Source organism: Pelodiscus sinensis, chromosome 24 (genome assembly GCF_049634645.1).
Source record: "Pelodiscus sinensis isolate JC-2024 chromosome 24, ASM4963464v1, whole genome shotgun sequence".
Lineage (NCBI taxonomy): Eukaryota > Metazoa > Chordata > Testudines > Trionychidae > Pelodiscus > Pelodiscus sinensis.
This window is the reverse complement of record NC_134734.1, coordinates 19320562-19337797: the sequence shown is the minus strand read 5'-3', so window position 1 is coordinate 19337797 and position 17236 is coordinate 19320562. Positions and strand designations below refer to the sequence as shown.

General features: G+C 58.2%; 1 protein-coding gene across 2 annotated transcripts in view; it reads right to left on the bottom strand.

Annotated features, from left to right (window-relative positions):
- Positions 1–14079, bottom strand: part of CELF3 (CUGBP Elav-like family member 3) — a 50334-nt gene extending 36255 nt beyond the window's left edge. Inside the window, exons 1-2 of one of the 2 annotated variants that reach the window (XM_075907379.1) lie at positions 13307–14079; positions 2641–2723 (exon numbers count right to left, since the gene is read on the bottom strand). In XM_075907379.1, the coding sequence (XP_075763494.1) occupies positions 2641–2723; positions 13307–13451 (228 nt within the window). In that variant the 5' untranslated portion in view covers positions 13452–14079. The remainder of the gene's footprint in view (positions 1–2640; positions 2724–13306) is intronic. The other variant, XM_075907377.1, reaches the window with a different exon arrangement.
- Positions 14080–17236: the final 3157 nt, after the last annotated feature.

Here is a 17236-nt window from a genome sequence, read left to right as displayed (position 1 = left end):
TGTCAGGGGTTGGGGGGCAGCCAGCAGCAGATGGGGGCAGCAGTGGGGCGCCAGATGCCCCAAGCCCTTTGAGGATCGGACCGCTGGGGACTTGCCCAGGGTCACGGTACAGGCAGGCAGGGCCATGAACCTAACTCTAAAGTCATCAGCTGGTGGCCTAACCACTAGTCCATCCTTCCTTCGGCAGCAGAATACAGAACGTGAGCTGACGTTCTGGGCCAGACCAGCATCTTGCCCCGTCCCCTGGCTGCACCAGCGGCCCCGTACCAGAGCTTCATGGGGAGCGGACCAAACAGGGCAAATTGGGGAGATCCACCCTTCTTCCCCTCCTGGCTTCTGGCAGCCGAGGTTCAGGGCCACCCCCAGCATGGGGTTGAGTCCCTGCCCACCCATTCCTGCACCATGCAGCCGTGGGATCCAGCCCCCGTGGCATGGGAAGTGTCTGACTTGATCTCTGACTCTCACTAGGCTACACACCCTTGGTCTAGACCAGGCAACAGCAAGCTCGAGATCTGTCCTGCAAGAACCCACCAGAGCCCCCAGAAATGCAGCTCTGCCCAGGGATCCCCGCTCAGCCAGCAGGCCCCAGGACGGGGAGCCGGGATGCAGCCCCATGCAGTAGTGGTTATCCCCAGGGAGCTGGTGGCAGGAGGGGGATGAGAACCGGCCCAAAAGAGTTCAGCTGGAGGGAGCAGGAGGCCAGGCAGAAAAACCAGCCAGCTGGGCATTTTGACCTTCCTCAGAGGCCGGTGTGAAGGACAGGTCAGAGCCAGGAGGCTGGAAGGCTCAGACGTCAGGTGGGGCGCTGGGGCCTTTCACCTCCAAGTGCCGAAGCGCTGAGCTGGCTCCAGGAACTGATGCTCGACCCTCATATGACGTGAGCTCGGCAGGTCTCAGCCTGGAGCAGAGCCCTGGTTCCTGGTTCCTGGGGTGGGTAGAGGCCTACACTCCAACCAGATCTGCCGAGCACAGGCTTCCCAGAGGCTTTCAACAAAAATCCCGAACATGGCAAAAAAAAAAAAAAAAAAGTCGCTGCATCTTTAAATGGCCCCACACTCCTCACTCCCCCACCCGATGCAGTAGGGGAAAACTGTCCCTGCTGGGCTTCCGTCAGTATTTTCTGTTTTTTTTACCAGACGGGGATCCAAATACCGAACAGTCCGGGTGAAAACCGGACACCTGGAAACCCTAGGAGCACTGGGGGACCTCTCTGGGGGGGGGGGGAGGGGCAGGTTGGGGGCACCCCTCTGACTTCAGTCGCCTCAAGCTTTCCACAAGCCCCCTCCCTGCTCTGCCCCATCTTGCCCCCACCGGCTACCATGGGTACAGTGGACGTGACTCCTGCTGTGGGATGGGCACATGTAACCCGGGCTCCCATAGGTCGGCTCTTAGGCGGGACTTGCTCCCTGGACGGTTGCTCCAGGTCACTGGGGCACGGAGCTCCCATTGGGCAGCTGTCATATTAAAGCGGTTGAGATCCGCCAATCCCGCCAGCCCGGCTGAATGCACATTTGCATGTGGCCCCTCAGCAGCGAATTTCCCTTCAGATAGAACCCTGCTGCGTTTCCGGACCCTGCACCCCGCTCCAGGGGGCTCCAGACATGGGTCCTGTCTGTGCATGACTCCCCAGCCCCCTGTCACGAAAGGGGGCAGCCCCAGCTCTCCATGCCGGGAGCCAAGCCACACTTAGCTCTGGGAGAAAAGAGGGGCATAACTGGGGCAGGGAAGTGGGGGTCCAGGACTCCTGGGTTCTCTGCCTTGCCTCGAGGGAGCCTGTTTCCGCTGCTGGACGTCCCTGGCTCAAAGCCCTGCTCAGCACAGACCACCCGGTGATGCCGTTTGTCCCTGGTGTGGTGGCCTGAGTGAAATGAGTTTCCTGCGCCTCAGCACCTGGCTCTGTCCCCTAGAAACGGGGGCTCTGGACGTGCAGCACATGGGTGGCGGGGTAGGATGCCCTACTTTGTGCCTGGGACCCCCCCGCCCCGACACACCGGACTTTGCTCTCTGCAGCTGCCAACCTGGCACCCGAACACTCCAATTCAAATTGACGGGTGGAACCGGCGCACAGACACCCCCCTGGCACTCCAACATCCCTCACTGCCTGGCACCCACCCCCCGGAAGCGCCCGGCCGGCGGCAGGCGGCCCTTTGGAGACAGCTGGCCCCACAGTGCTTTTCCATCAGGAGCTGCGAGTGAGTCACCTTGGGCGGAGGGCAATACGGGGGAGAGGATACGGCACAATCGGAGCGCCAACGATGCTGGCAGGCGCCCAACGCCCATGGGCGGGCGGGTACGTGTCTGTTAGCCCCCCTCCTCCCAGGGGTCCTTCTCCCCACGCCCCCTTGCTGGTGCCATGGGAAATTGCGAGCGTCTCCTCGCCCCATGCCAGTGACAGGGCCCAGCCACCCCAACTCCAATCAATCCCAGATCGGGCCCGCAATGGGAGCCAACCCAGGAGATTTTATAGAGCGGGGCCATCTGGTTATCGCAAAAGCTAACGCACTCGGCAGGGCGGGGGAGGGGACGATGAGGCACACAATAACACCAGCGCCGGGCAGCTGCAGCCCGAGAGAACGGAGCGACGCCCCGGCCCGAGCCCCTCCCCATTGGGTCCCCCTGTATTGCCCTGCAAGGACTCACCCCTGGCAGCGTTTTCTGCTCGTGCAGCGCGCTCTGCGCCTTGAGGGCCGATTCCCGGGCGCAGTAGGTCAGGAACGCGCATCCTGCAGGAGGGAGAAAGCAGAGGGGAAGGGTCACGGGCGCTTCGATCCCTCGGATCCCTGCCCCTCGACACGACGGATGTGCCCCCCCCATGGGAACTGGGAACCCAACTTCCCAGGGCTCCAAGGCAGGGAGATAATGGGGGGGGGGGGGGGGAGGGCTGGGACTGCCCCAGGTCCGAATGTGACAGCAAGGTTGGCAAGGCCCATACCAGCCCCATTCCCCCCGCTCTTACAGGGCATGTGTCGGGGGCATTTTCCCAGGGGTGGGAGAAAAAGTGTTAACCCCCTAGGCTGGCATTCAGCTCTAGGACCACTTCTCAGCTCTACCGGTGTCCCCTACGTGCCCCATGACAGATCCACAAAGGGAATTGGTGCCTAACACCCATGAGTGTCCATAGGAGTTAGGCCCGTAACTCCCCTGGAGGCTCTGAGCCTTCTTGTTTCTGCACCACGCACCACGGGGAGAACGCTCCTTCTTGGCTCTACTGAGTGGGAGTTTTCCGGGCCGGGGCACACGCCCGTTGTTTGTACAGCACCTGGCGCTTGTGGGCCTGGACTTGCTCAGGCTGCAGCTCGCAACGCAGAGGAGGCGGCACGAGGGCGACAGAGCGCGGCGCGGACGGGGGAAGGACGTGAAAGGGACGCACGGAAGAGACAGGGCCCCATCGGTGCGCAGGAAGGGAAGGAAATGGGTCCCGGCAGGGTGAACACGACGCAGGGAAAGAAAAGGTTTCTGTGCCGGAGTGTCAGCCTAGAGTCCAGGGAGCCCCAGTTGGGAACCCTGCACGGGGGCTTTGAAACGAAAGCCAGGCTGTGCCCAGCCGCCTGGTGTCCATTCGCAGCCTTCTCTCACAAGAGCGAACACCCCCGCTTCCGCTCGTTCGCCACCCTCCGGCAGCTCTGATCCCCGCGGCGGGTGTTCTCCCCCAAAGCCCCCGCTCCTGGAGTCACGTGACGAAAGGAAACACTCAACCTCCATTTAAAACCAAACCCCCCTGGAAGCGCCTCGCTCGCCTGGTTACAGCGGGAAGTTTGAAAATACAACCCGGGGCATCGGACGAACAAAGAACAGAAGGACAGCCAGGCTGAGTCAGACCATTAGTCCATCTAGCCCAGGATCCTGTCTTGCAACAGTGGCCAATGCCAGGTGCCCCAGAGGGAGTGAACAGAACAGGGGACCATCATGTGATCCCTCCCCTGTCATCCATTCCCAGCTTCTGACAAACAGCGGCTAAGTACACCATCCCTGCCCATCCTGGCTAATAGTCATTGATGGACCAACCTCCATGAATTTATCTAGTTCTTTTTTTAACCCTGTTGTAGTCTTGGACTTCACAACATCCTCTGGCAAGGAGTTCCACAGGTTGACGGTGCGTTGTATGAAGAAATTCTTCCTTTTGTTTGTTTTGAACCTGATGCCTGTTAATTTCACGTGGTGACCTCTTGTTCTTATGTGATGCGAGGAAGTAAATAACTTTTCCTTATTTACTTACTCCACACCAGTCATGATTTTATAGACCTCTTGCTTATCCCCCCTTAGTCATCACTTTTCCAAGCGGAAAAGTCCCAGCTGTATTTCTCTCTCCTCACATGGCAGCCGTTCCAAACCCCTCATCATTTTTGTTGCCCTTTTCTGTACCTTTTCCAATGCCAAGAGATCTTTTTTTGAGATGAGGAAACCAGATCTGCCTGCAGTGTTCCAGGTGTGGGCATCCTGCGAATTCATATAGAGGCAATATGATATTTTCTGTCTTATTCTCTATCCCTTTCCTAATGATTCCCAACATTCGGCTTGCTTTTCTGACGGCCGCTGCCCAGTGAGGAGACGTTTTCAGAGACCTCTCCACCACGCCTCCAAGATCTCTCGCCTGAGCGACAACCGTTAATGTAGACCCCCTGATTTGATGTATGGAGTCCGGACTCTGTTTTCTAACGAGATATTACTTTGCATTTATCAACACTGAATTTCAGCTGACATTTTGTTGTCCAGCCACCCAGCTTTGTGAGATCTCTTGGCAGTGCTGCGCCGCCTGTTTGGACGTAACTACCTTGAGTAGTTGTGGATCAGCTGCAATCAAGTCCCCGCATTTATCATTTGCAAAACAAAGCTGAGTTCTAAGTCAATCTCCCGGCTTCAGGAGGTGTGATTCGGGTGTATTGCTGGCTGGGGGTTACAATCCAGCGACTGACCTTAGGCACGGGCATAGGTGCAGGAACTAAAAGTGTGGGGGGCCCTGCAGCACCCCGAGGTTTTAGTTGGGGCTGGGATGCCAGCCACTTGCTCCGGTCCTGGCAGCTGCTGCTTCTCCCCTAGGGAGGTGACTGCTTGCTTTGCACTCCCTTACCAGGGCTCTGCTTGGGGCCAGGGGGGGAACAGGGGTAGTGGGGTTGACTTTCAGCCCCTCCCTATTAAAAATGTTCCCATGCCACTGGGCCCAGACCCCCAGAGATGCTCCGGTGCCTGCCTCACTCCCATGGGTGTTTTGAGAGAGGGGCGGATGGTAAGATACTGGCCCAGAACTCAGAGCATCTGGCCTCAGTTCCAAACAGCCGCAGACTTCCGGTGCGACCCCAGACAAGTCGTGCCCGGCCAGATTCATGGCACTGGGACCACTGAGGCCCGTTTCCAAGGGCTTGGCTCACTTGAAGAGTTTTGGTTGCCCCATGCGCTCGGCAGCTCCTAACTTGGCAACGACGAAGATTTGTTCCTTGTGCGGCCACAGCGTCTAGGAGCCCTGGTTCTGGGCCATGCCCCCTCCCTGCGCTAGGTGCTGCACAAACATGAAACAGAAGCTCACCCCTGCCCCCAAGGATCTGGTCTGCCAAGGCGGCTGTCCCTGGCTGTGAGTGCTGAAAACTTGGCCCTTTCTCCCTCTGGGATCCCTGCCAGGGACTCTGATGCCAAGAAGCGGGGGGGGGGGGGGGGGGGGGGGGAGGGGGGTGACTTTGCCAGGATCCTGCAGCGTAACCTGTGGGCACCTTGCAATCTTTACCATATATCCTACAACCCCAGTCCTCCCAGTGTGCCAGGGTAGGGCTCTTATCCCCGTTGTGCTGATGGGGAAACTGAGGCCCAGAGAGGACAAGTAACTTGCCCAAGCTTGTCCAGGGAGTCTGCTGCAGAGCAGGGAAGCCAAGTGAGGAGGGTCACCTCAACCACTGTCCCATCGGTCTTAATAATCCCTCTGGCTGCTCGACTCCTCCTCCCCTCCCGCCCTTGAGCCATGGAAAATACATTGGATGCTATCAACAAACTAGGCCCCCTCCAGACCCGTAATCACGGGCCCTTGCAGCTCCCCCAAGCAGAGACGGCTTCCTGTGGATTGAACCCTCCAAAGGAACCCAAAGGCCAAGGCTGCCCCCGTTGTGGGCAGACGGGGCCCTACTTGGGCATCTCTGGTTTTGTGCCACTGGCGGGCAGGAAGCAGCACGTGCCAGAGCTGCAGAGCCAATTCTACGGGGATCCGGAGTCGCTCCCCTGGCGGAAAGCGGAGTCGCTCTGGATTAGCACTGGAACAGAGATCAGAGTCTGGCCGGGGCACCATGGGTTCCGGGGTCAACCCCTCTGGACTGCCCCGGGTGCAGTGGAGTCACTCCTGAGTTAACTGAGGGCAGATGTGGGCCTGGCAAAGCGGGGGTGGGGAGACTCAAATTGGATCAGCCCAAGTCCCCCCCCCCAGATCTCAGTCAGCCCCTGTGCATCCGCACCCCCCCCAGCCCCGCCCCTCCAGTGCAACCACCTCTGCAGCAACCGCTCCAGCGATCTGACCCAGCCCTCTGTCTTAGCCCCTCCTGGCAGGACATTCATCTCTGTGCCAGCCTGGCTCCCTGCCTGATTCTCACAGCGAGTGGCGCAGTCAGGGCTAGCAGCGGGTCCATGATAACGACCATGATCTGGGCCAGAAAAGGGGTGGCCAAGGAGACCCTGCACCCCAGACCCAGACAGGCTGAGCACCCCCCAAACTCATTTCATCCCAGCCACCAGACAGCTGATTCAGGCTGGGGTCAGCGTAATTGATCCTGCACTGAAGGGAAAGGCCCTGGCCAGCCATTCCCCCCTGCCGGCCACGGGGACTGCTGTTGTCCAACCCGCCTTGCGGACATGAGGCTAATCCAGCACCCCCCCTCTTGCTGATATGGCGCACGCCCCGGACCCTCCTGCTAATCCCCCTGCTAGTCCCTTCTGCCTGTTGATCTCATCGTGCTCTGGACACCTGCACCCTCCCACGCCCCCTGGAGAGAGGACTTCTTCCTCAGAAGCGGGTGGGGAAATCGAGGCACGGCGCTTGGCCTGAGATGCCAAAGGATTTGTCTCCACAGCACAGAAAACCAGAGTGAGTCAGTGGCAGGGCCGGAGACAGCATTCAAATCCCCCCCTGCTCTAACCACTAGACCCCAATTCCCTCCCAGAGCTGGGACAGTACCTGGAAGATCTGACTCCCACACCTTCTGCACTCCCCACTCATCTGCACAGCCTCTGGAGGAGCACGGCTCCCACCGTGGAGTGACACGGCAGGGATCCCCAGTGAGCACAGGGTGCCCTGCATTATGTCCAACCCTGCCTCCTCCCCACTGCCGGCAGGGAACCCGGCGTGGCGAGGGCAGATTTGGAGCTTCCAGGTCTGGGATGGGAGAGTTGTTAGGGCGAGGCGGGTTGGGTGGGATGCGGACTCTGCCCAGTTCCTGAGGAGAGCCCACAGCTGCAGCTCAACCCCCTCTGTAGCTGGCCATCCCTGGCTCCGGACTAGCAACCCCCCGGCCCCTAGATTGTCCCCTCTGCCGGTCCTCGCTTGCGGCACATCGGCAGGGGAGAGCTGGCTCTGGGCTGCCCTGGCATACACAAGGCTCCGTGTCCCGCGCCGCCCGTCCCGCACAGCGTGCCAGCCCAGACAGCCATGCCCCTGGGTCTTCGGCAAGCAGCCGTCCAGCCCTGGGGCTACAAGCCCCAAAGGGCCGGGCCTGCCCGCTTTTACTCCCTACCTACCGCTCCTAGCAGAGGCCCATCTTGAGCGGGGCCCTACGCAGGAGAAACAAATAGCAGCAAGTGGGTTAGTGGGGCCAGTCCTCCTTGGCCGGGCAATTGTACCCCCCATGCACAGCACCCTCCTCTTTCTGGGGAGCGCCACGCACTCACCCCCCAACCTCCCCTCTCTCCGGCCTGGGGCAACGGCCCTACGAACCACAAGAGCCTTGCTCCTCCAGGCTCTCACCACTGGCCCCTTTCCACGGACAATCGCAAGACCAAGGGGAAGAAGGAAAGCACAGAATACTGCCCCCCCGCCCGGGCCCGGCGAGCGTGAATGGCCGCCCAAGGGGACGCTGGATGTTACTAAACAAACCCCAGCGTTTCAGCTCTATCCGGCAAAGCAGAGTCTCAGCTTTTAAGGCAGAGGCTGCTCCGGTCAGCGGGTCGGGTCTCCGGGCTAACACAGGCCAGAGAGCCTCCCCGGGCATCTCCTGGCTGAAACTGCTGGTGGAGCGGCTGCTTGGCTTTTAAAGAGCCGGCCGGTGGGGAGTTCAAGTCTTCTGGGGAGAGGGAGAGCTGTGCCAGGGGTGAATGGCCCTCCTAGCAAACCAGGCACACCTATTGCTAGGCTACCTGTGTGGCTTCCCCGTCCGGCCCTTTCTTTTGGGTTTGCCTGTTTGGGGAAAGAGCCGCCTGCTCTAGAAATCACCCCTCCCCCTTCACCTTCTCTTGGACAAACTCAATAGCCCTGAGCCGGGTCAGTCCCGTCCCTTAGACCGGGGTTCCGCACGCTGCGTTATCGCAGTTGCTGGGCTCTGAATCCTCCCCAAGGACTCAGCAGGCCTGGTGGGATGCGCTAGGCGGGTAGACAAGCTCTTAAAACAGGACTGGTTCCTCTGGACGCCCTGCAGCCATGGCCATGCTGAGTTTTGCTGGCCTGGCTCCCTGCTTAGATACCTGAAAGGGAGCTGAGCTCTTCTGAAAGGCTGCAGGAGGGTCCCTCCGAAAGCTGCCCCAGAAAGTCGAGAGGCTAATGTTTCCGGCCCCTGAGTGCCCTGCTTGTGACCTTCCCCCTTCCTCCAAGGACTGCAAGCCACTTGGGACACAGGAATTAACTTGCCTCCTCCTCATGCAACAGAAGGGGAAACTGAGGCACAGACTGCATGCTGGGCAAAAGCCGCAGGGCTGAGCTCAGAACCCAAGACTCCTGACTCTCAGGCCTCTGCTGTAGACTTCCTCCCCCTCCCCCAGATATGAGAACAGAACCCAGGCGTCGCAATTGCCAGACTCCTGCTCTAACCACTATGTCCCACTCCCTTTTTTTTTTGAAGAGCCACTTCCCTTCTTTCCTCTCCCTCCCCCACGCTGCTCGTTCTCTCGCTGAACCCGCAGCGAGCGTGCGCCGAGCAAGCCTCAAGAGTGCTGGTCACACAGTGGGAGCGTGCGCGGGGGGAGGGGTGCGTGCGCTGTCGCTGGTGTTCGCCGCCTGGGCTCGTGCCATGTGTAGCGCTCGGACGGGGCCCGGGGAGACCGGTGCTGTAAAATAGTCATGAGCCAAACACGCTCTTTTCCTTCCTCGCTGGAGTCCGGAGACTAAATTTAGCTCCCTGCCAGTGAGAACGCGGCGGAGGGCAGCGAGGTGCCCCCTTGCCAGCTGCCAAAGGAGTCCACTCCCTTGCGGCAGCTCCCGAGGGACGCTGGGCACATGGAGAGCGGGCGGGGGAAGGGGAGGGGAGGGGGCTGATCCTCAACGGGAGTGGAGCCAGCATCACCCCCTGTTGCCTCGGCTGCCCGTTTCTACCAGCGGGAGCGTGTGCACCAGCCACCCCTTGCAGGGTGGAACCCGGGGCAGCATGCCTTGTCCCAGACCCCTGCTTGTGGCAGCTCCTAGCCATCAGCTTCCCCCTCTCCCCGCCCCTGGGCCCTTCACAGGCCACCCTGGCTCCAGTCTTACACCCACCCTCGTATAGGGAAGCTCCCGTGTATGGATGGGGAAACTGAGGCACGCCGTGAGTAAGGGCTGGATCCCTTCCGTCAGCTCTGACTCATGCCTGCATCCCAAGTCACCCCACCGAGATTGGTGAAGGATTGACTCAGCACGGGTCAGGGTGCAGCCGCCGGCTCCTCGGCCAAGGAGACGTTGCAGCCAGATCTCCTGCACGCCAGCCCTGCTACTTCCGCGGTTCCCTCTCCTGCCAGGGGCTGCTGCCCTGCTTAGCCCTCCTCCTGCGCCCGCTAGCCCGGAGACGTGCCCAGGGATGGGCAGCCTGACCCTTGCCTTGCTAACCCATTAGAAACCGCCTTGGGAAAGAGGAAGCCGCCCAGGGGGCAGCATGGGGGACCGGATCCGGGGCCGCCAGAGCCACACCTCTGCCATGAGGCAGAGGGAGACGCTCCCTGCCTGACTGTATCATTCTAAGTGGGCGCTCGTCGAGCCAGTTACCCCAGGCCGTACCTGCCATTTCCAGAGCTGGGGACTGGGGTCCGGCAGCCCCTCCAGGCCCAGTGGGGTGCGGCTCTGAGTCTGGGCCCTGTGACTGGGCGCGCCCTGCTCTGGGGAGGGTCATGACGGGGTTGTACCGGGGGAGGGGCAGTGGCCTCCCCCCAGGGGGCAGGTCAGCATGCTCCTCCGTGGGGGGCCTGATCCTGCCCTCGCCAGGCGAGTTGGCATGAGGTTCACCGTGCTCCATGGGAGCCTCCAGTGGGGTGAGCCTGGCAGAGCCTGGCTCTTGGCATGGCTCCATGCCAGGGCGAGGGCCCTGCTGCTGGGTTGCCCAGCGGGAGTGAGAGAGGGTATTGCACCTTGGGATCTGCAGTCATGACCCCAGCCCCCAGCCTGGCCCTGTGCAGGACTCCGGGCGCCCCAGCATGCTACAGGCTTGGCCCCTCCACGCCCAGCTCAGGGGCAGGCAGGGTGCTGAGCCCTTTGGCAAAGCGGGTGGGTACCAGGCATCTGAAATCTGCCCTGTAATCCAGCCAACAGCGTGCGAGCCAAGGCCCAGTGCAGCCAGAAGAGTATAAGGATGCAAAGGCCCTCCCAGACCTGGGACCTACACATGCCTTTGGGTCAAGGCCTTAACGTTCGGATCCTTTATCCGCTCCATCTGCAGCCCTTTGCTTGACAAGCCACCCCTCCCCACTTCAGAGCTCAGCACTTACTGGGGTGAAAATAATTCCATCTCCTTACCCCTCCCTGGGCTTTTTGGCCCTAAATCTGGAGCAGGCGCGGGACCAAGAAAACTGTCCTGAAAAAAAAAAATCCAACTCAAACGCCTCTTATTGTTTCGTCTCAAACCGCCCAGCTCTTTTGCATTCAGATTCTGCTGCGGCTGGAAATCTTCCCTTCCCAGGCCATTTCAATGGACAGGACAACAAAAGCCCAGCCCAGCAGCTGGGGCTAGAGCAAAGCGTTCCAGCCACCTGGACTGTAATTATTTAGGACTCGGTCCTGCTTGATCTCGGCGAGCAGGTGTCGTGCTGAGGACCCCCTTGGCCGGCCCCGTGGCAGAGAGCACTACCCCGATAGGCCGCTGGACTGGGTCTTAACTCCCGTAAACTCTTGGAGGGCCTGGACTTTGCCTTCACCCCTAAACTGCCCGGCCCTGTGGGTGCTACAGACATACAGAAGGATCTAGTCCATCAGAAGTGAGAAACTCCCTCACGCCTTCCCTTGGAAAATTGGATTCGCACTCGCCCCGGCTCCCTCTCCTCCCAAAGATGCTCCATTTTGATTCCCTGAATGTATCAGCTTCGCCAAACCCAGAAGCTCATCTCAGCCCCTCGGATTTAACTAGCACTACAGAGCCAGTGAAAACAACCCGCCTTGAGTTGGGGTCATGTTAGCACGGTGCCACCTTGCTCCATCTTCCCCCCACAGGGACAGCCTCGTAAGGGAAGCTAGTTTCACCCCCTTAAATCATTTAAATATCGCTGTTACGTAAGGAGCTTTGGGTTTTTGAGAGCACAACATTCTTGCCCCGGAGCATTCTCTGTTTGCCGGCTTGCGTTTAAATTGTTTGCGTTTGCGTTTGATCAAATAATTAGTCGCACCTAAGGGGACCCTCTTGGTTCAGTGGAAATCCGCGTGATTGTTTATCTGTGGTGTGTTGGTAACATTCAACCCGTCCTGCCTGCCGGTCCTAAACCCCTCTCAGGCTGGGGTTAGACCCGAAGTTTGAACCCCATAGAGCAATGAAAAGACCCAAGACCCGGCTCTGACGTCGGAGCCAGGTTGTGACTGTTGATGTTTTCCACATGTACCAGCTAGGGGAAAAAAGGGTGACAGGCAAGACAAGATGACTGAGAACAGTGACCACTGAAGTCAATGGGACTACGCTGATTTACACCAGTCTACAAAAATATCAGCCAATGTATTTGATTTGTAAAGGGGCAAAATAGAGCCCCCCCCACCTACGCTTGCACCCCCTCTTTTTTGTCACTGCTTGAAATCAACAAAGTAAACATGGAAATAGCAAACAATCGGACCAACCTACCACGCATTATACGGTGACTAGCCTTTGTCAGACAGCCTCTGTCCTCCCCCCATTCCCCTCGCTCATCCCTCAATCCAGCTCAAAACACCCTCCGGGAAAACCGGGTTTCTTCCCAGTCCCTCAGTTGCTTTAATTTTGGGCTTGTAAAAGTTGCACGTTATTATATCCTACAACATTATCTTTGTCATGCGACGTCCCTCCTTAGCGCGCCCTGCTCTTTCGTTTTCAACCCTCCTCCCAGCGCCTGATTTTTTTTTTTAAATGCCATGATTAACTTTATTGGGAATTCAGAAATGGGCCAGATGCCCCCCTCTAAGCTGCCCGTAGGTCTATTTCACACGCTGATTGGCAGGTCCTGTTTGCTTTTGAAAGGCCACTTGCTCCCACCCTAAAGAGTTTTTTTTTTTTAAGACAAGAAATTAACCAGCAGAGACAAATTTAGCTCTGACCTAGAGGCCTCAGACTGGAGACAGGCCTTCTGGAGAAGGAGCCAAGGATCTGCCATTGGCCAAGCTCACAGAAGGGGGGGTGGGGAGAGAGAGACCCTCTGTTTATGCAGGAGGAAAGAAATCAGGAGGGAACTGTCAAAGGCCAGCTGGGGATTTGGGATCAGCCCCTCCCGACTTTCCTCTCTGCATCCCCCAGCCCAGCCGTACAGGGGCGATTCTTCCCTGGGCTGGGGACTCCCCTGGAAACTCGACCCTGGCGCCCAAGGCATCAAGAAGCAAAGGGGGTCACAACCCCTCCCCCCACGGCCTCTGTCCCCAGGGTGGGGTGCAGGAGAACCGCCCCTCCCCCCCTCGCCCATCCAGTTAAACACCCGGCCTCTATTCATGATGCCTTTTATCTGCTTGCGCCTCCTGCCATCTGTTCCCACCTCGCTCTGGCTGCGGCCCGGCTCTCCAGCCCGGGCAGTTAAATATGCAGGGCCACTCCGCCCGGCCCCGCTTTCTCTGCCCTCCCGGCCCCAGATCTGACCCTCCCCTCTCCGCCCCCCCAGAGCCGAGTCCCCTTTTTCCTCGGGCTGCTCCTGCTTTGTCATTTCAGATTCAGCGCCCCCCCTCCCCCCCCGCCCAGCCCGCCCATTGTTGGGAGCCGCTTTATTGTTCAGCCCGGCTCCCTACCTTTGTGCATGCCCGTGTACTTATCCTTGATCACCGTCAGCTCGTAGATTTTCCCGAACTGCTCGAAGATGGGCTTCAGGTCCTTCTCCTCCAGGTTCCGTGGGATCTGCCCGATGAAAAGTTTAATGGCATCGGGTTCCTTCATTGGGCCCAGGGGGCGAATTTGGGGGGCGCGCTTGGAATCCCCGACCCGGCCCCAGCGAGCGCCGCACCCCACGGCGAGGTCTCCCCGACACGTCCCAGCGGCGAAACAAACAAAGGAACGGGAGGCGGGTGGGTTTGGAGGGTGGCAAGAGCCCCCCAAATCTTGGCGTCGATTTTTTTTTTCCCTCGGCGGAGCTTCCTCGCTGTCTCCTCCTCGATTTTTTTTCACCTCCCTCGGCTGCTGCTTTTTTTTTATTATTATTATTAAAAAAAATTAAAATCCCGATGCAAAAAAAATTATTAAAAAAAACCCCAATTAGAAAGAATCTCACAATTCCGCCTCCTTGGAAGCAGGAGAGCTGTTCGCGATGCCAGAGCCCCGGCGCTAATACTTTTGATCTATTAATTACAGAGCTTGCAAAGCAGTTAATTAGTTTATTGATTAACTTTCCTTGAAGAGGTTGAGACCAGTTTAAAGTCTTGGGTGGTGGTTGGGTTTTTTTTAAAAAAAATTATCGATTCATTTCTTTCTCCTCCTTCCCCCCCACCCCTTTTCCAAGCTGGATTTCAGCTGCTTTTGCTGGATTTCTCCCTTTAATGGATCTTGAGCTCTGATTCAAATCTTTTCTTTACCAACAAAAACCTCCTCCCTCGCCCGCCCTCCTTCCCTGACAAATAATGATGTCAGAGTTAGGGGCTGGGAGCAAACTCCCAGCTCTGGCAAAGACGCAGGCAGGCAGCGAGGTTCATGGCCACAGAAAATGACAGGAGCAGGCCTAATAAATACAGGCCTGGACAGATTTAAAAAAAAAAAAAAGACCCCAGCAGGTTACTAGTATGGCTTCTGCTGTTCTTTTAAGGCAGGGACCAGGATACTTTTTCAGAGCCTCTGACCCACAGAAAAATCAGTCGGGGGCTGCACACAAGCCAGAAGTAAAAACAACCCCCCAAATCCTCACTGATGTGGCCCCCGACTGAGAAGGAAAAAGACCCTCCCCACATTCCCCTCGCACACCAGAGGCTGGGAGGGAGCAGGCTAGTAGATTTTGTGTGCTCCAGCCCCGCGAGGGGGTAGCGGCAGGGCTGGAGCACCGGCACAGGCTCCTTAAGACTGAAAGGTTGCCCTGAGGCTCGGGGGCCAGATCCAGGCAAGCCAGGGGGCCTTAGGTTCCCCACCCCTGTTCTAAGGGCCACTTCTTGGGAAGTCGGTGTCCACATAAGGAAAGCTGGCACTGTGCAGTTTCAGAGCGTGCAAGGCGGAATACCAACAGGCAGCCGGGGTTGAGTTTCTCCGGTGTGCACACTCGCACAGAGAGACCAAGGTGTTCGAAAGTGCAGAGCGGGTTTGGGTGTCATCATAGGGTAGCAGCCCAACCTGAGACCCCTGAAAGGGTCCCGCATTCAGGGACTCCAATCTCCTTAAAAGCTTAAGCCAGTAATTGAGGCTCTCCTAATCTCTGGTCTTTTTTTTTTTTTTTAAACTCTTGGCTTCTGGATCAGAAAGCCAGAAGCGGCCAGTCTGACCTCCTGTCTCCCCCCAGAACTCCACCCCAAATCAATTCCTGTTTGAACCAGGGCCGCCCTTCTAGCAAACCAACCAGTCTCGCTTAAAAAATTGCCAGGAAAACCCATCAGGACCCGAGGGCTTTGAGGGTTAATTGCCCTTCCCTGTTAAAAACGGGCAACTCAGGTCTTGCCTGGATTTGTCTCGCTTCAACCTGCTGCCATTGGAGCGGACTGGGCCTTTGCTGGGCTCAGGAGCCGCCCTTGGTTCTCAAACGCCCACGTAGATACAAAACAGTGATCCAGTGGCCACTGTCCCATTGTGGCGCTCAACAGACGGCGCCCTTTGGGCCTGTTGTTGCAAGGCAGGCTTTCCAAGCTGTTACTCATTCCCGCGGCTCTTCTCTGACTCCTCTGCAATGTATCCACATCCTTCCCGAATGCTGAGCATCAGCGCGAGGCCCAGAATTCCAGCAGCCATTGTCGTGTTGCGTGGGTGTGTATGGTGTGGGCTTGCATTGATCCATACAAAAGAAGATAATGCATGTTCTTACATCCCTCAGGGCGCTCTGGTGTTGCCTCACCATGCTACACAACAGCACTAGTGAAATGCAGCCACCTCTGGGGAGAAGCATCGGTGGCTTGGTGTACATCACAGGAAGAGGAGATTTTGGCTAAGGATCTCAGGACCAATCCAGCATGCCCAGGGGGCAAAGAGGGGCAATTGCCCTGGGGTGGGGTAATTCTAAGGGGCCTGGGGCTCCTGGATGCTGCTACTGTGGCAGGGGCTATCAGCCCCAGGCCTGTTAGAATTGTGCTGCTGGCTTTGAGGGCCAGTGGGGGTGAGGGTGGAGGGGTGGGCCATCTGGGCAGTACTGGGGACTGGCTGCCCCAGCTCCACCCCTTCCACCCAAAGTCTCACCCCTTCTGGGAGCAAAGAGCACCCCTTCCCCCCCCCAATTACCCAGGGGCTGGATTATTGTGTTGGCTTTCCTGGAACCAACACTTGCCCTGAGGTAGTGTGGGGTGACTGTGACCCAGTTAATGAATGGCAGGTCACAGGAGAAAATGAGATGAGCCAACCAAGGGAGAGAGTTCATATAAGGAGCTGATGCCTTTTTACTCTGGGAGATAACAGGCACTAAAGGGGGGTGAGAAATTGCTAGCAATGGCCATTTTAGGATTGTTTAAACCATTAACCGAAGTGAATGCCACCTGCTGGGACTGTGTGGGGTGCGCGCGCGTGTGTGTAGGGGGACAACACAGGACCCAGTTATAAGCATCACCCTAATGAAGTGTCCCCCCCATCCCTTGTTGCGTCTGCATGATACCGTCCATCCCTCAGCCACAGAAACGTGGAGCTCGGTGTAGAGGTCGGTCTAGTTAACCCAGCTCGAAGATGTGGAAACTGAGTCACAGCCCACATGTGCCAGGTGTTCAGACCCCCGCCCGCTGTCCAAAGCACTAAGCCACCCTCCCACCTGCCAGATGGGAATGGAATCCAGCACTCCTGAGCCTCGGTCCCCTGAAATAGGCGCTGGAGGCTGCCCTGGAGGGAACCCAGGAGTCCTGACACCCAGTCTCTCACTAGACCTGCTAGATCCACCCAAACTGGGAGAAAACCCAGGAATCCTGAGGTCTGCCACAGCCCCCCACTCTCCAAGCCAGCGACAGGATCCTGGGTCCCTGGGCCCTGCCCTACCCACCTCCCTAGCCTGCCGCCCTCACTGGGCCAGGCTGTCAACTTAGAGCTTGTGGCACTCACAAGCCTGGAGAAACCTCCTCGTTCAGAAACGGGCTGAGAATTTGGCGACCGTCCCTAAGCCGGTCCCAGCGCACCCCCCCATTGTTCGTGGAGCTGTCCGCGGTGCTGAAGCCAGGCCGGGCCTCCATGGAGCCGAGCCGAGCCGAGCCGAGCCCAGCGGCTGCCGGACCCGGGGTCGCCGGACCGGAGCCCCGGCTTGGGGGCGCCTGAAAACAGACACATGTATACACAGCCGAGGAACTACACGCATACACCCCCAGCTACACACACTGATGTGCGCATACACACTCACCAGCTACACACAGAGATGTGTGCACATACACCCAGCTACACACAGAGATGTGTGCACATACACCCAGCTACACACAGAGATGTGTGCACATACACCCAGCTACACACAGAGATGTGTGCACACACACACCAGCTACACACAGAGATGTGTGCACACACACACCAGCTACATGCAGAGATGTGTGCACACACACCAGCTACACACAGAGATGTGTGCACATACACCC